Below are 23402 nucleotides of genomic sequence, written 5' to 3'. Positions count from 1 at the left end.
TGTGATTTCTCTTGTGTTTTCAGTAACATTTAAGTTCGATATTGCCCTCCTATTTTGAATTTAGTGCGAAAATAAATAACTTGAAGGCAATCTTAACAAGTCAGTGAGAGAGGGTGCATTCGCTCAAAAAGAAAGGTGATAGCAGAAACGTTCCTCAGAGTATCAATGCTAAAGAAGAGCGGTTTTCGACTGAGTGTGGTGAAACCAAAACCAGAGTAATCACAACGGCCAATAAGAAGAAAGGATATTACTCTCCGAGCCAATTGAGTCCAATATTGGTTTAGCTTTGTATCTGATTGGTTGAGAAAGTGGCGCGAGTTTTCTGGCCAAACACATGACGAAGTAAATAAAAAAACAAAGCAATGCCGTATTACTTTTGACACTCGATGGAAAATTGCTCTACTGCGATGGGGTCTTTTTTTTTTTAATTGTAATCGTTTCTTTGTTTTTTTTTAATATTTTTCCTAGATCGCCCATCTGCTTGAAAATTCCAAAGTGTCAAGAGGCGGCATTTATGATGTCAAACGAGGGAGCGCCAGCGACAAGCAACTTAGATGGGAAGAGAAAAAGGCGGGAAAAAACTGAAATACAAAGAGAGGAAAACGGGGTCGTGAAAGGAGCGGAAGAAAAGGTCCGCGAAGAGAGTCCAATTTCAATCTGAGAACAAATTTTTGATCAAAAGGGAGAGGTGGAAAAAGGCTAAGATAGTACAATCTGCCCTATTGGTTTAGCTTTGTCTCTGATTGGTTGGGAAAGTGGCGCGAGTTTTCTGGCCAATCAGATGACGAGGTAAATTTATAAACAAAGCAATGCCGTATTACTTTTGACACTCAAAAGAAAATTTGCTCTACTGCGATGTGGTCTTTTTTAAATTATAATCGTTTCTTTGTTTTTTTAACAATTTTCCTAGATCGCCCATCTGCTTGAAAATTCCAAAGCGTCAAGAGGCGGCACTTATGATGTCTAACGAGGGAGCGCCAGCGACAAGCAACTTAGATGGGAAGAGAAAAATGCGGGAAAAACTGGAATACAAAGAGAGGAAATCGGGGTCGTGGAAGGGCGGAAGAAAAGGTCCGCGAAGAGAGTCCAATTTCAATCCGAGAACAAATTTTAGGTCAAAAGGGAGAGGTGGAAAGATAGTACAATCTGCCCTCTCCTTGATTTGTTTGCATAGAAATGCATCCCATGTCAAGGCATACTATGAAAGTGACACAACGAAGAGTTAAGAATTGTGATCTATCAGGCCAGTGGATTTCAAAAGGCAAAAGTTATCAGAATTGCCCATTAACTTAGGAGTGGACGCTATTGTAAATGAATGACTGTGTTAGGATTTGACATGCGAGTAATTTTCACAACAATCATCAATGAATCTACTTGCCTTTGTTAACGCACTTTCACGTTCGAAATGTGTAATCTCATTTCTCCAGCAGTGGGCTTTCTTGATAAATGCAGAAAATCACTGAAGTTAAAGTTACAGAATTTAACACTGCGTATGATTGTATATTATCATTCAATATAAATCTCTTATCATCAAAACAGCTGAGTGATACTTAATAGATTTCATCACTTCCAAGCTAGTGATTTTGACTTCTGATGTTTTTCATTTTATGATGGCAGTTTTTGACCAGTTTCTGTCCCAAAATCAAAGTCTATTCCCTTAACAGTTTTATTCTGATGATCTTGCAGTTTTTCAATTACTTTAACTTGTTTTTTATTTGTCAATAGTATCCCTCACCTCTCTCTGAACGTCTATGGCAGGCTTGTATGCTTCTTCAATATCTTCATAAAGATTCTGCTTCTCATACCGATACTGTTTCATCTCATGTCTCACATTTGTAGCTTTTTTCTTTTAGCTTTTATCTTTGATTCACTGCGTCTTTTTAACCTTTCTATGTGCATTCTACATATGTACATTCTATAAAATTATCTCAACTTGTCTGAAAGTATTTAACAAACATATATAAATGAACATCCCCAATTATGGCTTCAATGACGACAAAGAAAACAATTTCAAAAAGATACATTCATATATGCTACAGGATATATTGAGAATGCTCATTACCGAAAGAAGTGACTTCCCCTTCTGGTGGAGGCAAGACAAATTTATTGTATCGCATGTTGATGGCACCGATGCTGTTTTATGACACGCTGTATCTTTATGCTAAAAATATCGAACAGAGCAAGCACAAACATATGATTGATAATTTGACAGATGTGAGCAAACAAGTTAGATATGATGTCTTTCATCACAATAATGGTGATATCATTCCAGTAGATGAAATGGACACGAATTCACAGAAAATAGCCATATTCGATGGTTTTATCTGTGAAAAAAAAATAAAGAAATAAAGAAATATAAAGGTTGGCTTGATTACTTTATTAGAGGCAGACAGAAAAACTGCTTTATTATTAATTTGTCTTTTAAAGGTTTTTATAAAACACCGAAAGACATTCGCTTGAATGCAGTCATTATGCTGTTTATAACTTCCCCATTAGCAATGAGAGAAACATGATATCAAGAGAGTTGGGTGTGACAAAAAGTCAACATGTTAAAGCAAACGAAAACCCGTTTTCATTTCTATACGTTGACAAACCCATGGAAAAAATCAAAAGAAATTCTACGGAAATATCTAAACATATTACATAATGGAATCTTCATTGAACATGGAAAATTGTGTATTGATAAAATTTCGAGAGGTCAAGAGGGACCTCCAGGTATTGGTTTTAAGTTCACTGATGATGGTAATTTTGATATCCGACAGAAAATAATAATAAACAGTCATACTGTGTTATCAGACTATTTAAAATACGATCTTTTGCCAAAAAATACATTAAAGACAATCATACGAGCAAAATCATCGGCAGTGATTTCGATTAGAGCAATAACAAAACAATTAATCTTGTTGACCCAGTCAATCACACAGACGCTTTAAACAAGAAATATGTTGGTGACAACTTCATGAAAATAAGTAATAATTGATGGGATGCTGATGGTAAAACGATTTATAACTTGAAGAGAGCTGTTTACGATGATGAAGATGTGATCAAGGGTCAAACGACCAAGAGTCAAATATCACAGACAAAAAGGTTGACTTAAACCGTGAACTTGCTTCCACAGACAATGAAAAGCAGATTGCTTATTCCAGACTATGAAAGCAGCGATCACAGTGACTTAGAGGCAGTCAACAAAATTTGTCGATTCTAAAGGCTTCTCTCTAGACTTATCAAGCGGCCTCGATATAATAGGATATAAACTGATCAATTTGGGTAATGCCAGCAATCCAACTGATGCTTTTAACAAAAAATATGTTGACACTTGCAAACAGTATTCTCGATGGCTCTAAACCTTTTCAGGATGATATGTCCATGACTAATTATAGAATAAAAAATGTACACACCCTGGTCAACGATTATGATGCTGTGGATAGACTCTTATGCGAAATAAGATATCGTAAAATGACAAATGATCATCAATTGAAAGTATCAAACGACGGGCGATGGGATGCAAAAGACAAAACGGATCAATATCGGTATCTGGGCAACTGTCCACCTACCCCTTCCCTAACCCAACAACAGTCTATTGATAACAAGTTAAGACTAAAGTCGGGTTAGGGGAGGGGTAGGTGGGCAGTTGCTCAGATACTGATATTGATCCGACAAAACGATAATAGACCTCAAAAGAGCACAATACGATGACGAAGCTGTAGCACCCAATAATTAGCTCTTGAAATTTCCGCGGGTCAGCCAGATGGAATAAATTTAAGTTTTTTTATTCGTAAAATTGGAAACTGAAGCATTTTCTCAAATATATATATATATATATATATATATATATATATATATATATGAAAAGAACTCAGACTATTTTTATGTTAATCAAATAGATAAAAACATTGATGAAAATCAATTAACCCTTTAACTCCCATGTGTGACCAAGAAAGAATTTCTCCTTACAATATTAATATAATATGAACCAGATAAGAAATTTGAATAAAGAAAAATATCAATTTGGGGATAATTAGTTGACCCAATACTAAGTTCTCTGAACGAATATTGTAAGAGTTGTATGATTGACAGTAAGGAGAATTATAAATTTGATCTGGGAGTTAAAGGGTCACTTGAGATCAAATCCTTATATCGACTTAATCATAAAAAAATTGGCTATACTGCGGAGCACACAAACATTTTAAACAATTGAATTTATTATCAGCATGTGATGTTGTATCGGGCAAAAAAGTAGATTATCTGACACTCAACCCATTGGTATTAGGGACTAATATAAGCAAATAATCGAGCCATCACTGCGTTTGTCGTTTTGAAAAAATACTGGTTGATTTGCGATCCCTTATGTGAGGCAAACCATAGGACGATCAAAATTATTTGACTCAGCCAAGGGTTCTTGAAGATATCGTCATCAATATGTGTCCTCTATTTAACAATTGGGATAGGGAATATTCACAAAAATTCATCTCCGAATAATTGTCTTTATACCATCACTGACTGGTGTTTAAATTATACTCCAGTACTGCTTATACGATATGGGATGCAGTCTGTCATTAATCAGGGAGGCAAATTGTTATTACTCAGGGAGGGTAGGAATAGGCTCCTGAAGAGGGGTGGAATACGAACTATTGGTACGCAAGGAGGGTGTGAGGTGGTTGTATTAGTAAATGCTACTGACTAATGGAGTTTTAATGGATCATGCAAATTATTTTGAGCAGTTTTCGATTGACTATTGTTATGTCGAAACTTTTGCGCTGGCTCGCAGTGTTTCTTTATTTTGTGCCATGGGAATGCGAAACTGGCACCTAAACACTTGACTAAAATTGTTATTGAAAATATCGCCGTTTTCGGTCGACTTGTGCTAGCGCTTAATGATACCCACTGGTTAGCATGAATCATTCAACAGTTGTTTTACGTTTCCCTTTGTGAATACAGTATATTATTTCTTAATTTATCTACCTTCCTTTTGTCATTGATTTTAGCACACGACAGAGATCACGGATCTTCGTTCTTAAGCATAGCATTCACAAGCGCTACTGCAGTACTAATGGTCTACCTCCCCCCATAAAATGATCCCCAAAAAATGGTCCAAAAATTAGGTTAAAAAAAAGATCCAAAAAATGGTCTAAAAATAGTCCAAAAAAAGAAAGTCCATTAGTCCAAGGGTCCAGTGGTCCAGTCCATATTTTACCCTATGGTTACTTTCTGTGACAAACAGACTTTCGGATTATCTTACGTCTATTATCATAAAAATCAACAAATTCATTAACGGGGTCGTATCCATCAACTTGACGTCAATAAACATATATATACTCTCCATTAACGTTTTCAAGTTTCATATTCCTACAACATTTTTGACTTTCACAGTATGTTTTTGAATTTGTTCATCCGAAACTGCCATCTAATTTTCTCTGATGCGTCATGAATTTCAGAATAACAATTCATTATTCTATGACATAATGTGATATTTTTTTTAGACCCAGAAACACCGACAAATTTCACTGACAAGCGTAACTAACAAACTTTACTGACAAACTTTACTAAAAAACTTTACTGACAAACTTTACTGACAATTTTTACTGGTAATCCTAAGAACGATAGCAAAGTGATGACTCATTTCCTCCGGAAAGTCCCTTATGTATTACATCATCAACTTCCTGTCGTTCTAAGAATCACACCACCGCGTGACGTGCAGGTGTGTGTGGTCAAATCATGGATGCATGAATACCTCCCTACATCATTTTATTTTCCTAATTTATTTCAATAAAATTATTTCCATCTTTTATATCCATAAAGCTATTTCCTTCAAATTATTTCCATTGATTATTTCCGTAAAAAATGGAAAGTAGTGTAATTGAGATGGCTTTGTGTGAGATCACTTTTTCAAAGTGGTCTCGTACAGCCATCTCCTATACTACTCTTCCATATGTGAAAGTATCGAATTTTTAAAACGAGATCACTGGAGAAAAGAAATAGAACATGGACGACCATGCGAAGTTAAAAGAATGACTACATAAGCAACACAGACACATTGACATTCATTTGGATTTTCAGGATTTTATTGAAAACAATATTGTGGTAATCTGAAGCTGCAATTGCAAAATTAAAGAGTATTAAAAACGAATATTTTTCTAACCAAAAAAGCCAGATAAAGGGCAGCGAAATCAAAAGTACTTACATTTGTCCAGCCTTGTCAGCTACATAGATTTAAAGTCTCGAACACAAACATTTCCAATTGAAAAAAAGGCCCTTAAAAACACCGTAGTAAAGCATGCATTACGAATACCGAAAAAAGAAAAAAACGTGTTACATATAAAAATCACGCGAGCTTTTAATAGCCGTAAATTAGAGTCCAATCTCTTACGATTTCGCTGACGCAATGTTTACCACAAGTCGTATTTCCTTCACAAGATGACTTCGGACCGTTGAAATAGATAACTTGAAAACCAACTCAGTTTTGAAACCGACTTATATTCATTTTAGCTTCTTGACGATGCTTGCTCCAATAGTTGTTTGGTTGTTTTGTATTGACCAACTCGCCGCCTTGAATGAATTTAAGAGAGCTTTTCAAGCTGGTGATGTCATGCTTGGAGGACTCACAGTGTTACATTACAAGGATTCTAAAGACAAATGCGGTGTAGACATCTTTCCCGTTGGTTTCGGTCACGCTGAAGCAATGATCTTCACGATCGAGCAAATCAACAATGACCCTTCATTGCTTCCGAATGTTACACTCGGCTTCGACATCCGTGACTACTGCGAAACTGTATCTGTTGCCGTTAAAGAAACATACCAGTTTGTGCGAGATGCAGATTTGTATCATATGTTTACGAACAGAAATTTAAGCATGGAAAACGAAACAACTTCTTGCTACAGCAAAGATGATGTTGCTCCTGTTTCTACAATAATTGGACCGTACGACTCAGCCAGCTCAGTTCAGATTGCGAGTCTTCTCAGCATGGCCAAAATCCCAATAATAAGCTATGCTGCGACGAGTGACGAGCTTAGTTCCGATCAATATCCATACTTCTTAAGAACCGTTCCGCCTGACAGGCAACAAGCAAAAGTGCAAGCAGATCTATTTGAATACTTCAAATGGACATATATTGGTACGGTGGCTCTGGATGATTCTTACGGGCGGTTTGGCGTCTCTGCGTTACAGAAAGAGGCGTATAATCGAGGAACCTTTTGCTTGGCCTTTTCAGAGTTTGTTCCGCGTCTTCGTGCTGCCACCGATATTAGACAGATTGTGTCACGTATTAAGCAGCAGAGAAATGTCAAAGTCATTGTGGTGTGGGTCTTTGGGGGATATGCGAAGTTGTTCTTTGAGGAAGTTCACAGACAAAAGCTTGGGAAACGGACCTGGATTCTCGGTGATGGAACGAGTACAGAGGATAGCGGACTGCTGGGACCATATTTTCGTCTACTGGATGGCGCCCTTGGCGTTCAGCCACGCGATCGCAAAGATAAAACTTTCCTGAACTACTTGTATTCTTTAACGCCGAGTAAAACTCGTTTAGGAAGGAATCCGTGGTGGGAAGAATACTGGGAAAAATTTCGGAATTGCACCCCTGACGCAGACAGCGCAGCCGACCCACAGTGCTCGAATGTACCTTTGTCACCAAATGAAGCTTCGAAACTGTTCGACCCTTACCTTGGCTACCTTATAGACGCCGTCTATGCCGTGGCATTTGCATTAGACAAGTATTTTAGATGTAGCGCTTTAAACTGCGAACTTTCGGGGGAAGCATGCTCTGATGGAAAGCCATTAGCAACTGACGGAAAGGATCTGTTGTCCCTCTTGAAAAATGTCAGTTTTAAAGGACTTACTGGCGTTGTAGAATTTGACCGCGAAGGTGATCCCAAGAATTCTTTCTTTGAAATTGTGAACGTCCAAATAAATAGCACGGGAGCTTCAAAGAAGGCCTTGGTAGGATCCTGGAGTAGTAGTAAGAAGCCAAGGTTGGCACTGAACGACCCCGCGATCAAATGGGCGAACGCTACTTTTGCTACAAAGGTACCGTCCTCATTCTGTAGTCAAGTGTGTCCCCCCGGAACTAGGCAAGAGGTAACCACTTCATGTTGTTGGAAGTGCGTTACATGTCCGGGGGGCACAGTCAGCAAGTCGCCTGGATCGACCAACTGCACGGAGTGCACGCGTAAACAAAAGCCGAACGATGATAAAACCAAATGCGAAGAACTGCCAGTGAAAAACCTTAACTTCAGAGATGCAGCAGGTGTATTCCTTTCTTGCGTGACAGCGTTAGGATTTTGCATGACCGTGGCTATGTTACTTGTGTTTGTGAAATACCGCGAGACACCAATTGTGAAAGCCTCGAATAGACAGCTCAGTTTTCTCCTTCTTGCTGCGATCTTCTCCAGTTTTACTCTGGCGCTGTTGAGCATTACAAAGCCAACTGATTCTATATGTCGCTTGATTCAGTTTTCCCGGTACGCAATCTACACCACTTTTGTATCCATATTGTGGCTGAAGTCAGTTCGCATTTTCGTCGTTTTCCAAGTCGACAGTTCAGAAATGCCCTTCCAAAGTTACATTTCAAGAGTGAAATACCAAGTCGCTTTGGTTGCTCTGGTGAACATTGTCGACATCGTGCTGTTAACCGCGTGGTTCGCTTCGGATCCGCCATACAGAAAGGAGAAGATACAACCGACCCAATTCATCTTCTACACGTGTAAACTGTACGGGTCGTCGGTCGGAAAAGCGTTTTATTTCATGGTCTGTTCGTATGTGTTGTTGCTTTCGTTTCTTTCGTCTTTTTATGCATTCAAAGTTCGCAAAGTGCCAGATAATTTCAACGAGGCGCGCTTCATCGGCTTCTCGCTTTACATAATTTTGTTGTCTGCACTGTGTTATTACTCGGTGGATTTCTCAGTGCAGGATGCTTGGTATGTTTCTGTTATAGCCTGCAGCACGATACTAGTTGATTCGTTTGGCCTGCTTGGCTGCATGTTTATTCCTAAAGCTTTCATTATCTTGTTCCATCCTGAAAAAAATAAGAAAGAGCTCATAGGGGCTCAGATCACTGCGTACGTTCGTAAGAATACACAGTTAGCCAATGTGAATACGCGTGATAGTAGATCAGAGATCAACCAGATCAGCCAAAGCAGCTCAAGTATCGATGTTGGGTCGAAGAACTAGACTGATGGCTCCATTAAGGAAACTCTAATCTAAATTCTCAGAACTAATTTATGTGTAAACTCCTCTTTACATTTCCTAAACCACATACAGGAAATATTGACGAGAGAAGCTTAGTTTTTTATCTGATTAGTGTTAATTTGATGAAATACCAACATATTCAACCTTTTTTGTAAGAAATATGTTGTTTGACGATAGTTGATATTTTTTAAGTGGGCTGCTTAAGTGTAGACCGGTTTATTCCTAAAGCTTTTTATATCCTGTTCCATTCAGATAGAACTAAGAAAGCGCTGAAAAGGGTGCAGATCAGCGCGCACGTTTGGCGTAACACACGCGCAAACATGCGGTGATAGTTTTCATCCAAGCTGACACTGTAAAGGAATCAGCTTTGTAATTGAGTATGGCAACAGTAACCGCTTTTAAAAGCGTTAGTCTAGCAACTTAGAATTTCAATTATTTTTGCCTTTCTTTTTTTTGTACCTTTTAACATCATCGTGTGATTTGGATATAGAGGTCAACAATGAAATAAATAGCTCTTGCTGTTTTCGTTACGGTTGATATTGTTGTTGTTATCGTTTTTTTTAACGTTAGTTATGATTTTTGTTTGTTTCATATTTGAAAGGGCGGGGCATGGAGACGAAATATAACTTTGATAGAGAAATGTCACCATTACTTCAAAGATAATGCAGACCGTTTTAAAGATTCCTGCGTAAAGAAGAGAAAGTTTGTTATCATGAAGTAGAATAAAAAAGGGTTGACTGACTTTTTTTCTTGTTCCGGCAAAGAGATAGAAAACAAGTTGCTCGTCGATTTTGGCCTTCAAAACTAATTTTGTAATTCTCGATAACCGCAGAAGGAAGACGATGAAGAATATTTTGTGGACGTCCCCGTTGGAAGATGGTGAAGACAAAATCTCGACCGTGGTTTCATCAGCCAGAAAAGAGCCACAACTACGCCACGTTGACGCAGCAAAGACTTAAACACGTATGAACGAGGCTCAGAAGAGTCAAACCTATGAGCCCTCCTGGAGAAAACCGCTGTGCAGCGTGGCGGAAAACTCTTGTCTACGAGAACTCAATAGGCTTTTCAGACATTATAATCCTTCAATTTCTCATTTTGCTCATACACTTATGAAGGTTAGTTGTGGCGTGTCTGTGTTTTATTACCCATGGATTGAATCAATATATAGTGTTACTGTTTATAAATATTCCATATTCTTTGTCGCTTTCTTTGCCCAAATTGCAGTTTTGGAAAACTCGCGCCACCTTCTTAACCACTTAACTAAGGAGCTAAAACAAACCACGACTTGGTCGCTCCCGTTTTCCTGCTCTTTAGACAGTTTGGTTTTTACTTAGAGTTTTCATTGGCTCTTTAGGGTATCTTTCTCTCTTCTGATTGGTCGTTGTGATTTCTCTGGTGTTTTCACTAACAGTTAAGTTCGATATTGCCCTCCTGTTTTGAATTTAGTGCGAAAATAAATAACTTGAAGGCAATCTTAACAAGTCAGCGAGAGAGGACACACTCGCTCGAAAAGAAAGGTGATAGCAGAACGTTCCTCAGAGCATCGATGCTAAAGAAGAGCGGTTTTTGATCGAGTGTGGTAAAACCAAAACCAGAGTAATCACAACGGCCAATCAGAAGAAAGGATATTACTCTTCGGGCCAATGAGAAGTCAAGGTAAAGAGAGACCAGCTCACTATTGGTTTAGCTATGTATCTGATTGGTTGGGAAAGTAGCGCGAGTTTCTAGCCAATCACATGACGAAGTAAATAAAAAAACAAAGCAATGCCGATTACTTTTGACACTCGATGGAAAATTGCTCTACTGCGATGCGGTCTTTTTTAAATTGTATTCGTTTGTTTGTTTTTTTAATATTTTTCCTAGTTAGCCCATCTGCTTGAAAATTCCAAAGCGTCAAGAGGCGGCACTTATGATGTCAAACGAGGGAGCGCCAACAACAAGGAAATTAAATGGGAAGAGAAAAAGGCGGGAAAAAACTGGAATACAAAGAGAAGAAATCGGGGTCGTGGAAGGGGCGGAAGAAAAGGTCCGCGAAAAAAGTCTAATTTTAATCCGAGAACAAATTTTAGATCAAAAGGGAGAGGTGGAAAAAGGCCAAGATAGTACAATCTGCCCTCTCCTTGATTTGTTTGGGTAGAAATGCTTCCAATGTCACCGCATGAAAGTGACACAACGAAGAATTAAGAAATGTGATCGATTTGGCAAGTGGATTTCAAAAGGCATAAGTTCTCAGAATTACCCATTAACCTAGGAACGGACGCTGGTGTAAATGAATGACTGTGTGAGGATTTGACCTGCGAGTGATTTCCACAACATTCATCAATAAGTTTACTTTCCTCTGTTAACGCACTTTCGTGAAAGTGTAATATCATTTAACAAGTAATGGCTTTCTTGATAAATGCAGAAAATTAAGTATAAGTTACAGAATTTAAAAATTTTCAAAGCCCAAAAGTAACTTTAGAGGCGACGGGAAATCTGTAACCGCCTCCGTTCACCAATCTTCTTCAGATTAACTCCTCTGGTACATCAGGTATCTAGAAAAATCGATCACTCAGAGATTAAACTGATCAAATATAAATGCTTCATATTTGTTAAGACTTAATGCACCGATCAATTCGAAGCTGCGTCTCCCCTTCCGCCCCTCCCCCAGGAAACCAACGGGCATTTGACTGTCGTCCGTGCCCAGAGATGGAGCATTTGAACCGTACCTGGGAATTTGAATCGGAAGTGTCAGGTTTTTCCAGGATAATACAAGTGTTATGTAAAAACTATGCCCTCTATTTGGCGTGAAAATATCCACGGATATTTGTCCGCAGACATTATCCTATTCCAAGATGCGAACAGTTATCCGACAGCGAAGCTCGGGGAAAACTGTGTGCTTCAAGGAACAAATAATGTCCAAGGACAACTATACAAGCATATTTTTACGCAAAATAGAGGCTGTTGTAATTATTATCCTTCAAAGATTTTGCAACGCGCGTGAAAAAATGTTTACGAACTGAGTAGGATGTTTCCTTTTTAACTCGTGAATTGCGCGCATGCGCAAGAGCGAGTTATAGATACGATGTGGGGAATGGCATTCGCTCGCTCGCTCGATTGGTCGATTCCTGTAAACTTTTTTTAGATTTTAGGCTTTTGAGTGCATTTGATAGTTTTTGGCGAGCAATAAACAGACGAAATGGCGACCTTTGTTGCTAAGAATAATGGTGGGGTGAAAAAGAAGCCAATGATAATCTTAAAAGAGTTTTTTTTTTTCATTTTAGTTTCAACAGGCGGCGCCAGCAACTGGCAGGCATGCAAGGATTCACACTGAAATAACAGAACAACCTTCGTCTTCCATAAAATTGTAATTTACAATCCTTGAACTTGAAAACAATCCGAAAATTCATTGAAAATATCACTTACTGCGAAGCGCTCGGAGTTTACAGATGTTCAAAAGCTTTTTCTGTTATGGCGTGAGATTAAGGACAAAATTGATCATTACGTTTCGTCGCGTGTGTTTTTCCTGTGTGAAGCAACAGAAGATGCCGGCGACTGACGAGATTACAAGTTAACACGAAAATCAAATAACACCTAAACAAACAATTTTAGCTACCGATTTTCAGTGAATTTTTAAAGAACAATTTTCTTTGAAGTTTCAAGACAATTTGAAGATTCAACATACATACAACGTACGTTTAATGCGAAAGTTACACACCACAAAATTGATAAATAGGCCTGAAATGAAATTCTATCTTGTTATTGATGATACGTTGCCTAGCACGTGACTTAAATCTACCCAGGCGGAGATCCAAAATGACAGTGGCAGACTTGGCTTAGTTGTATCACTCAAAACTCGTTCCCCTTTGTCTCATTTGATAAAGAGGGAATCGTTAATGTTTTCATTAAGACAGTATTGCCTTGATTTTCTAATATTTAAAACGATAGACATTAAATTTTACTTTTCACCCACATTTACTTCCAACCTTTTCTTTTGAACCAGAAACAAAAATGATAGACGTTTAAAACACATGACATCATCCACCTTGTCAAATGTAATAGCATGATCATTTCAATTGTAATGCCTTCTTATTCCAACGTTATTTTGTTTCTTTGCTACATTAGCGAACACTGAACTACTGCTCGTACTCTAGATATGACAATCAACCACAAAATTCCCTAAACCAGATAACATTAAACATAATCTAAAAAATCATGTGTCAATTCACGAGTTTGCTCACAGAGCACTTTGATTTACTTGTATCAGAGAACACTTAAAAGTGTTCTCTGATACGACATGATAAACGAATAAATATTTCCCTTCTGTATCAAATACAAAACGCTGTCTTACCTTGAATTAAATATTAAACGAAGGCTTATCGTAGTGGACGTAGGGTTTAAAAATTGTTGAATATCACTTGGTCCTCGGATACCCCCACCCCCCCCCCCAATATTCGGTCACGTGATGCGTTTAGACCAGTCGCGCGCGCAAAAATATTTAATGGATCATTACTTTTACATATTGAGATGTAGTTCATTTTCGTGAGCAAATGGCTCAAAAAAAAAAGGTCTACAAGGTCTAGGTTACTAAGCTTGGAAAATGCGTAAAGAGTCACAGTCGCTGATGTTGCCTATTACAAAATATTGGGTGGGTCATTTGAACAAACCAATCAACAGAAGTTCAAATGTCTCAGGAGTTGCCGAAGATATTGAAGCTTCGAATTGATCGACGCACATTTGTTTATCGCACATGGCCTCGTATCTTTTTGAGAATATTTCTGCGACTGACATGTTAACGTTATTAAGGAAACGTTGTTGAGGAAAAAAAGAAGAAAAAAGGAAGACAAGAAAACTCCCATAGCAACACTAATATTTGTTAAGATTTAAATAACCTTCCTCTGCATTTCAAGCTTAGCTCCAAGCATAAGGTACCAGTCATTTTTTAATCGCCTGGGGAAGATGAGGGAGGGGCGGGGGGGGGGGGAATGGAGGAACGGAGGATGTCAAAGGGGAACTATAGGACATCAACTGTCAATGAGAGGTGGGGGGGGAGGGGGGGGTTTCCCATACATTTATCACACGGCCCCATGGGGATCAGGTTAATATTAATATTAATATTCTATTATTTCAATGTGATACTACTAAAATCCTCCGGAAGCCCCCGCCCCCGCCCCCCCCCCTCCCCTCCTCTTATCTCAAACAAGGCTTTGAATAATGAAAGGTCCTTTATTCTTTAGAAAAGAGTATTTGCTTTACCGAGACTGTAATATCCACGAGATCGTTTGCCAGCTGTTGTACTCTGTGCATCTCTTGCACGTTGTATTCCAAAGAAGCGAGAAGCGTAAAATATTCGGCGATGAAAGCTCGTTCCCTAGAAAGCAATAAAATATTAATGACAGTTGTTCTATGTGTGGGATGACGTAAATGAAGGGGATGAGTTACTCTAGCGGTAATATTAAGAATTGGGTGTTTGATCAGATGATCACACAATATTCTCGTGTTGATATCTCTCACTGTTGCCTTCACCTTTCTGTTGGAAATGAAGCTGATATCATGCCAGGGAGAAGTCACTTGTACACCAATCCCAGGAGTGAAAGGGTTAATGCAAGAAGACTCGGAACTTGTGCTTTGTTCATACCTGTCAGAGAATTTATTTTTAGGATAGTAGTCCTCCACTTTTTTCGCAATCACGATGTCGGCGTCTTCTTCCTCCTCCTCGTCTACTAGAACAATGACATTAAACATTCACTTCCACGTTTCCCTTCAACCACATATCAACCAACAGTAAAGAGAAGAAAACAAATCTCTCATTGACCACAAAATTTGAAAATATTTCCACCTCAGCTTATGAGAATGGTGAAAATTAAGACGGTGCCCATTTGCTGTAAACTTTACGAGAGCGTTCAAGTGTAACAGAGCCAATCAGACCCTTGTAACGCTTTTTTCAATTCTAACTCAAGGTCCACTGCAACTTCTTCGGTGGACTCCCTCAAAGGTAGGTTAGGTCTTGCCAGGAGGCTTATCCCGGTTAGGAAGCGACTGACCATTAATACTCCCGCCTGAGTAAGATGCCAGTCAATCGCAAGGTGATCGTCCAGCATTTCATCACGCAGTCCTGACAATTCGCCGGTACCCATCTAAACTCCTGGGAGGAGAGAGGCATGGTGACCATGGTGAAAGTAAAATGTATTGCCTTAAAACACTACACAATGACCCTGACAGGTCTCGAATCCAGACCTCTCGGCCTGGAGACCAGCTCTCTGACCCCTGGGGCACTATGACCTCCCCGGGTCCCACACAACCCCGACTAATTTTTCCCCAGTTATGTCTTTTACCTTCAAATTCGGAAAAAGAATTGTCCGAAAAAGAGTATGCACTTCCATCTTCGCCTGACTTTACCTAATAAAAGAATTAGAAAAAGAGAAAATGAGTGATTTTCCGTTACAAACCATTGGACGTAAAAACTTAATTTAATCCATTTAATCCCGTTCCCGATTAATTTTGGGTATCTTTGATAATACCTTAAAATAAATGATAAAATGGAATTCTTTGTTGATAGAAACAAACAGCCTAAGGCTTCCTAAAATTATCAAGGAACGACTTTGGAAAGAACAGATACGGGATCAATGTACTGCTTATACTGGTACTATGAGATCTGTTGTTTACACTTCCGACTCATAGATCGCATTTCAACAAAGTTTTCTTCCGATCTTACGTCTTCAAAGACACTCTTGAAGTGAATCCCGCTGTTTTTCTTGTGAGGCTTGTTTTCCACGGCTGTGATGGTCCGCTGAAAGTTATCCACCAGAACTGCCACGAACAGACTAAGAGAAATGAGGAATTAGAAGAAAATGGAAGTTCAATAACTCACTTGAGTCATCCACTAGTTCTAAACTTCTTCGCTTAATGTAGCCTTTCTTGAGAGAGATCTTGTAATAAGGTCCCTGTCAACTGCAGCAAGAACAACACCAATAACATCAACAGGAACAACAGAAAATTCTTACTTCATAAAGATAAAATTCTCCAGGACGATGTAGACGATGAGATAAAAGATGATGTAACCATAACCTACCAGAAATAGAACAGGATAAAAAGATTTTACCCACTTTGAGCTTAAGTCAATAGCAGTATTACAGTATGCGGGCCCCTTTGGACACCTTTCATCTGAATGACAAGTTATTCAGGTATTTTAACAACTTTTTCCAGAAGCGGCTGTCGATTATAACAGGTGGGTTTGCTGAAAGGCGAAACCCAAACAGAGGGCCTGCTCGCATGCTAAACAGACAGCAATGAGTGATCTTAAAGGGGGTGGAAGACCGCTGTTGATTTGGTTTTGGTTTATGTTTGTTTTTATCACAAACTTGTTCAATACGTAAGTATTACTCGGAGAACAAATTTGCAACGTTAAGAGTAAACGCGTCTGAATATTAATCAGAAGTGTTCATCAATGGAATAACAGTTATGCTTTGACTTCAGGATCACGTGCTAAGAACATTGTATGGAGAAAGTAGATATGATAAAAACATGAGTGACTGACCGAAATAACGAATGAATGAACAAAATGCATACATAAATATGAAATGAATAGTTGAACAAGCGGACGGATGGAATAGTGGACACACAGACGAACAAACGAGACAAAAGATAGATATTAAAAAATTATATCAAGGAATAAATTGCAAAAGATATTAAAATGAGAAAAAAAAGTTGTTGCAAAAGATTTGAAAGGAATCAAATTTTTGCGCGAGGAGATGGCGTTCAATTAGCGGCACATACATTTTCCTATTCAGAACGCGGTCAAAAGAGCTGAGAAAAAAAATTAGCCCACCTGGATTTCTCGCCACAACATCACTGTACATATAGAACCAATCGTCCAAAGTAATGAGCTGGAAGAGTGTGAAGAACGCCTTCCCCAGAGTACCAAACCTGGCGGGAGCTACTTCATAAAATAACCCGCGACCTATCACCGCAAACATATCTATAGACCACATTGTTAGGAATCTATTGCAGTAACAGATTCTGCAAATGAGATTACGCTAGTGTAACCAAAAAATAGTTTAGGCCTATTCCACGGAAGAAGTGAAATGCTTTTATCTCATACTGAAGAGAATAGCTTGAAACCGTGCTGTGTTAAAGAAGATGGCCGTCGTGGCGAGCGGTTTTGAGGCATGTTGTCAAAACGAGAAAAAAGAAAGAGGCAGGGGCGCTGAAACAGTGAAGCTGAGCTTGTTCTATCTCTAATTTTAGCAGCTCCGCCGATGAAACCTCCAACAAAACGCCCAGCTACCTGGGCTACGCAGAAAATGGTCGGAGAGAGAATAAAAATAGTCGATAAGGCAAGCCGTAAAGCCTCGAGAAAAATTTGCTGTACAAATGATTATAACAGGAGTCAAAGGATACAAAGGAAGAGCCCCTGTAGCATAACGATCGTACTCAGCGCCCTGAACGATTTTAGGATCGTTGTCATGATAACTTGTAGATTTTTCAAAAACCTTGAAAGAAAAACATTCAGGCCTCTAAATCAAAAAGATTTACTGAAAGATCATCGCAGAACAGTGTGTCATGATTCCGTATCATTTGGTTATATCATAGACTTGTTTTCTAAAGTTTTAGAAATTGCTCAGTAATAAACTTTAAGCCGCAGTTCTGTAAAATACTAATATTGTTGTTGTGGTTTTTTTAATCCTCGTTCCGTCCCACTCTTACATGGAGTTTGATTAATATGCTCTTAACCCATGTATTCCAGACAATGTAGCGGTAATTTTGGTTGAAGTCGCAAATGGTCTTGCCAAAGTTACAGTAGGGATTGAGCGAAGCTTTTCAATGTGTCTCCGTTAAGGTCATACTCAAAGCTCTTTTTCTCTGGGGCCGAGCTTCTTCGCGCAAGGCCTGTCATAGCCGTAATCTAAGATTTTAATCAAACACACTACCCTTCCCCATACCTCCCCTTGTATTACAGAACGCGCCACAACGATGGGCACGTAGGAGATTAAAAGAGTAGTGTCGCTTTTGCTTAAAGATTGCGTAGCACAACAACGCTTGTACAAATGCCAAAGGGACACACCACACAGAAGTAAACCCCACCAAATCTTTACCTGATGGTTCGTAACACCCGCAATGCTCTCAGCGCCCTGATAGCTCTAAACATGCGCAGTAGCCTAAAGATGGCTGCCACATCGAAGGAACCTACATTCTGCACGATCAGCGGCAGCAGAAAGTCCACAACTGTGAAAAGGACGATGAGTAGGTCTAGGAAAGAACACAAAAATTACGACCGTGAGATGATTAAAAGTACAGCGTACAATCGTCGCTAACTTTTAGGAAGTTTCATTTGCTTGAAGTTCAACCCTTTACACCCTAACATCAGTATCCATATTCTCAATACTCTTCTCTATATATCTTTTCGGTACTGACAAGGAGAATTTCTTTGAAGATCAAAGCTTCTTAGGTCGGCGATCATTTCCTTCCTCCTCATGATATTAACAAATGGTTTAGCAGTGTTATTGTAAGGAGAAATTAGATGCTGGTCACTTTTAGGGTTTACAGTGTCAAAGGCCGGTCTGTCAGTAGGTCCTCACTATTAATGCTGCGGGACGCGCGTTTCTCCGCCCGCGGGAAGAATTAAGACGAGCTAGCGAGAGGTTTGCCCAGGGTCTGGCACTAATTAAAAAAAAAAAAACGACTTTGTTCAACATTAAAACCCATAAATACTGTCAATGAAAATTTGAGTAAGAGATCTTTAGAAATAGGAAAATTTATCAGGCTTTCAAAAAGCAAAAAAAGAGAAAAGAAAAGAGTGTTAAGATTGGAAAGTGGGGGGGGGGGAAGAGGAGTGCTTATAAATCCCCTTAATACTTTTTAGTTGTTATTGTGAATGTTGTGAAGTTCAGAGATATATCTTAATCAAGGCTGTCATTTGTCCAGTATCAATAATTAGAGCCATGGAAATTCCAGTCAGTCTTTCATGAGCAAAAATACCTGTGCACTGATCTACTACCTTTGTAACATTTCACCCACAAGGATGCAAGCAAAAATATTTCTCTAATGTTGACATTACTCATAATGTCCGTTTAACGAAATTTTTCACGGCATCACATTAGTCTGGATTGTAGTGCTATTCTGCATATGATCGTCATTGTTAAGAAACTGATCAATTAACCCTCCACACCTTAACAACAGCATCTATTTTCTCCATACTGTTCTCTACACATTTCCTTCGGTACTGAAAAGGAGAATTTGCTTAACAATCACAGCTTCTTAGCTAGGCTGGCAATGATTTGCTTTATATTCTCATGATCTTAATCAACCATTCAGAACTATTACTGTAAGGAGAAAATAGCTGCTGATCAATCTTAGGGTTTAACGCGTCAAGTAATTTTTGCTTAGTGAAAAGTAAACTTAAAGTGACTCCTGTAGGTTGCGCCATGTTTACTTACCCATTATGTTCCATCCAGTCTTGAAGAAATACGAGCGAAGGGCATACAGCTTCACAATGATCTCCATGAAATAGATAGCAAGGAAGACGTTGTCGAGAGCCGATAGATACCAACCTGCAATTGATCATGGAAGAGGTATTCAAACTGTTATTGTATGAGATCGTGAATTAAAATTGCTTGTCGGCAGTTTCTTGAGTGCTTAGTGGAAGAGAAAATCGGTGTTCGTTCTCTGTTTAAAATCATGTAAGATGTTTACCACATTTATAGATCAAAAGGCTAGTGTGATTTCAAATTTAACTGTCAGTCTGATGGCGATAAATAACGATTTGGTCAAAATGGTACAACAAGAATAGAAAATTAATGAAACATATCTAGAGGAAAGGTTCAGGTAGACTTGGTCGAATAAATGCTGCTGTAAGTTTAAAAGATTCCACAATCACATTCTGCAGTCTGGTGTTTATAGTCTTCACAGAACTTAATCTGTCGGAGGAGCAACTGAACTGGGAAAACGATTATTTTTCAGTCTTAAATAATTACTGTAGAAAAGTCGAAACCATTCATCACAGATTTAATATTTTTCCCCCGACAAGCATCACAATAAAGGAAAACCAATATCCAAAGCGATTTCACTGCAATTTTAAAAACTTTACCTGCTTTCACTGCAAATGCTTCGTCAGTTTGAATCACCAAGATCACTGTGTTGAGAAGAATTACGAACAGGATGCTAACGCTAAAAATTCTTGACTCTGTCAGCTCATAAATAAACATTCGAAACTCTCCAGCGTTTTCCAGAGTCTTTGGTATATGCTGGTGATGCTGAGCCTTCGTCATAATGAAATTACTCCCTTCACACTTACAGCGAATAGAGAAACGCAGTCATTGCTCACCCGGCGGCCATTTTGAAAAACTACGTGTGAAGGGAATGGTGGGAAAAATTAAAGCAATGATTTACGATTGGTGTTCACCTGTCAAGCAATCAAAGACGGAAAAATGGCATCTCTGACATAAGAATGCATACAAAGTTCGCCTTATATTTGCCACGTTGAAAACAAAGATAATTTGTTTTGATGAAAATCAAGAGCTTCTTTAGTCGGTGATGTTTTATGTATGTTGAGGAAAGGCCAGCACAAATGTCAAGTCTGATCTAGTTTCTATTGATGAGGTAGAATTATTCACCAAATTCTTCAAAGAAATAAATATATCAGGCCCAGTGCAGAGATATCATTTTTTTGGCAACAATTGTCTTTTTTTGCCAGAAATGTTTCCATCCACAAACTAGCAAATATTTACCATAGTGCATCTCTGATCCCTTCCTTGTGCAAGGGACATTGACAAGATGCTGCACTATTAAATAATTTTTGGCTTAGGTGACATTTAATGTCGCATGAATTTGAAACTAGTAATGAGTAGAAATTTAATTAAAAATAGCTTTATCTAAAAAGAGACTGATGGGAGCCTGCCAAGTAAATCTATTTGTTGTTGCAAAATGCCATTTAGTATGATGAGTAAACTGGATCAGTACATTTAAGGCTGCAAGGAACAATGGAAACTTGTCTGATGTATATACCCAACATTTCTTTTGCTATGGCTTGTTGTAATACATTGCATAAACAATGAGACATAAAGAAATTGGCCTTTAATAACACAATGGATTCATTGTTTACTCTCTTTTGTAGCTTTTGTGTGGCTGAGGCAGGAAGGACAGTTATCTTGAAGAAATACAGAAACAGCAGAAGGATAGGAGCACTGTGTAGAAACATGCCTCTCAATTTGTGAAATCTTTGTACAGTATCTCTTTTTGCCATTAGCCTGGTGCCCGGCTTTAAAAAAAAGTTTAATTCGTATTATGCCCAGTTTTACACACTCAAGATGAGTGGTCATCATAGAAATCTCATTTAATGTTTTTAACCCTATGCCTCTTAAAAGTCTTCTTCCTACTTTCCCTCATAACATTGTCTGCTTATTATTTTAGCTCTGAAAAGTTCACTTCGACAAAATCCCCTAGTTTACACATTTCTTTCTTCTCCTCACCTCTATGCTTGACAATGTATTGATACTGTAAGGAAAAGTTACTTATTGATCAGTACACAGGAGTGAAAAGAGTTACTGTTGTTAGTCCCTATCCAGAGCAAAGACAGAACTTGGTAGTACATAATGGTTGGTCCACTCTTTCTGCAGAGATCAATTGGTTGCAAACCAAAAAGGCTACAAAGCCACTTTTCTGCAAGCTTGAACATTATTTTTTTCAAATTTCATGACCTTGGCTATTCTTCCCATGGACGTGGTCCTCGTTTGTTTTCCCAGTGGTCAATATCTAAATTTTCGGCGATATCCTGTTGCGAAGAGAATGTGTAAATTAATAAAGCAGAAAAAAAAGTAAATTAACACAAGTCATTATGTCTTCGTCTTCTCCTTCTTGGCATTCCTGAAACATTCCCAATATTGACTTCACTGTAGTCCTTCTTTCTGTTTTTAAGGCTAAAATTTTCAGTGGTGATATCAAGACAATGCATTTTCAGTCAGTTACTATTTTGCACAAGAATATCTCTTCATGACAAGTGCAAATTCAATGATCAATAAAATAATAGTATTAATTTACCTTGTATGCCTCTTCGATTAAGACTTCTCTTCCCTTGTTGGGTAAAGCTTTAAGAGCTTCTTCCCTATTCAACTACACAGAAAAAAAATGTTCTTTTATTCACATGAAATTATTTGATACTTCTAGTCTATAACTTAATGTTAAAGTACACTGGAATAAACTCTGGCCAGTTGGGCCATCGGACTTGAATGCTTACTCTACCTTTATTTATCTTGGTATTACTAACATTCAGGTATATTTCACTCTCCTTATTGTTATCACTACTATTATTATTATTATTATCATTATTATTACTGGCTAAGAATATATGAAAGTTGTATATTTGAACTGTGGATAAAGATGTGAATATGAAAGTGATCCTCGCAGTAATATACACTACTTCAGCAGTAGTGAAAAAAAGGCCTAAAAAAAATTCAGGCCTGTACGGGATTTGAACTCATGACCTCTGTGATACCGGTGCAGCGCTCTACCAACAAGCCAACTGGGAGCTGGTCAATATGTGGGTTCCAAATAAACCCGTGAAGTGATGAATAAACGGCTAAGAATATATGATAAATTATTACTATGATTATTATTATTATTATTATTATTATTATTACTTGGCTTTGATACATCATGGCAATATCCAAATGTTCTGGGATTTTAATAAACTTTAGCCATGAATGATTCCCTGAATGTAAATTGGAAGAGAGGTATGATTACATAAATGTCTCTTTCAGCCATCAACGGGAAAGAGATATTGAGGAAAAACATTAAGATTGGTAAAAAGAGACCAGGCGACAAGCAGGTTTGCAGATGTATGATTTCAAGTTTGACGAGAAAATGAGTCCTTAAATCTATCAGCTTACCCTGTAAGTCTTTTCATCCCGGCGCTTAATTTTGATCTCAGTGAATTCCTTCAATGCAAACGATCCACCGACGATCAGACCCTAAAAAAAATTTATACAAGAAATAATTATGATAAGCTGTTCGTAGTGACGTCGTAATTTTCCAACTCTTAATAACTCAAAAGATTATATAAAATGGATAACTCAATGACAAATAAACAATCATATTAATATTAAAAAGAGTTAAGATTCTCTAGGACATATCTTTATGCAGGCCCTGCTCATAAGCAGAGCGTGATCCACTTACGATCATAGGGACACCAAATTTTACAAACTGAGCCGCCATATTGAGCGGCTGGGTAGCCCGGCATTTTTGATGG

General features: G+C 38.3%; 4 protein-coding genes across 4 annotated transcripts in view; 1 reads left to right on the top strand and 3 right to left on the bottom strand.

Moving 5' to 3' along the window:
• The window catches only part of LOC131792380 (uncharacterized), a 273486-nt gene that overhangs the window by 184421 nt on the left and 65663 nt on the right, over window positions 1–23402 (bottom strand). The gene's annotated exons all lie outside the window — the stretch shown is intronic.
• LOC131792373 (extracellular calcium-sensing receptor-like) lies at window positions 6362–9718 on the top strand. Its single transcript, XM_066170409.1, has one exon. The coding sequence runs from the start codon at window positions 6497–6499 to the stop codon at window positions 9161–9163; it is 2667 nt and encodes an 888-aa protein (XP_066026506.1). The 5' UTR covers window positions 6362–6496; the 3' UTR covers window positions 9164–9718.
• Window positions 10268–20537, bottom strand: LOC131792414 (cation channel sperm-associated protein 1). The gene is made up of 11 exons (XM_059109783.2): window positions 20247–20537; window positions 19597–19710; window positions 18256–18409; window positions 17561–17652; window positions 16989–17138; window positions 16165–16228; window positions 15876–15984; window positions 15496–15559; window positions 14799–14880; window positions 14417–14531; window positions 10268–11715 (listed from the first exon to the last, which is right to left on the bottom strand). Exons 1-11 carry the CDS (start codon window positions 20425–20427, stop codon window positions 11686–11688), a joined length of 1155 nt encoding a protein of 384 aa, XP_058965766.1. The 5' UTR covers window positions 20428–20537; the 3' UTR covers window positions 10268–11685.
• On the bottom strand, window positions 21218–23385 carry LOC131792399 (cytochrome c oxidase assembly protein COX16 homolog, mitochondrial-like). The gene is made up of 4 exons (XM_059109767.2): window positions 23330–23385; window positions 23044–23124; window positions 22196–22267; window positions 21218–21929 (listed from the first exon to the last, which is right to left on the bottom strand). The coding sequence occupies exons 1-4, from the start codon at window positions 23366–23368 to the stop codon at window positions 21861–21863; spliced, it is 261 nt and encodes an 86-aa protein (XP_058965750.1). The 5' UTR covers window positions 23369–23385; the 3' UTR covers window positions 21218–21860.

The sequence above is a fragment of the Pocillopora verrucosa genome, chromosome 7, assembly GCF_036669915.1.
Source record: "Pocillopora verrucosa isolate sample1 chromosome 7, ASM3666991v2, whole genome shotgun sequence".
Classification (NCBI taxonomy): Eukaryota; Metazoa; Cnidaria; class Anthozoa; order Scleractinia; family Pocilloporidae; genus Pocillopora; species Pocillopora verrucosa.
The sequence above is the reverse complement of the archived record's forward strand: the minus strand, read 5'-3'. Positions and strand labels throughout refer to the sequence as shown.

What these genes read in the sequence shown, in the direction of transcription:
- LOC131792373 (XM_066170409.1), top strand. Translation starts at nt 6,497, where the DNA reads ATGCTTGCTCCAATAGTTGTTTGGTTGTTTTGTATTGACCAACTCGCC.
- LOC131792399 (XM_059109767.2), bottom strand. Translation starts at nt 23,368, where the DNA reads ATGGCGGCTCAGTTTGTAAAATTTGGTGTCCCTATGATC. An exon ending in AATTTGGTGTCCCTATGATC is followed by an intron (nt 23,125 to 23,329) that starts GTAAGTGGATCA and finishes AATTTTTTTTAG; the next exon opens with GGTCTGATCGTCGGTGGATC. An exon ending in GGGATGAAAAGACTTACAGG is followed by an intron (nt 22,268 to 23,043) that starts GTAAGCTGATAG and finishes TTTTCTGTGTAG; the next exon opens with TTGAATAGGGAAGAAGCTCT.
- LOC131792414 (XM_059109783.2), bottom strand. Translation starts at nt 20,427, where the DNA reads ATGACGAAGGCTCAGCATCACCAGCATATACCAAAGACTCTGGAAAAC. An exon ending in GAGAATTTTATCTTTATGAA is followed by an intron (nt 15,985 to 16,164) that starts GTAAGAATTTTC and finishes CATTTCTCTTAG; the next exon opens with TCTGTTCGTGGCAGTTCTGG. An exon ending in TCGTGGATATTACAGTCTCG is followed by an intron (nt 11,716 to 14,416) that starts GTAAAGCAAATA and finishes CGATTTTTCTAG; the next exon opens with ATACCTGATGTACCAGAGGA.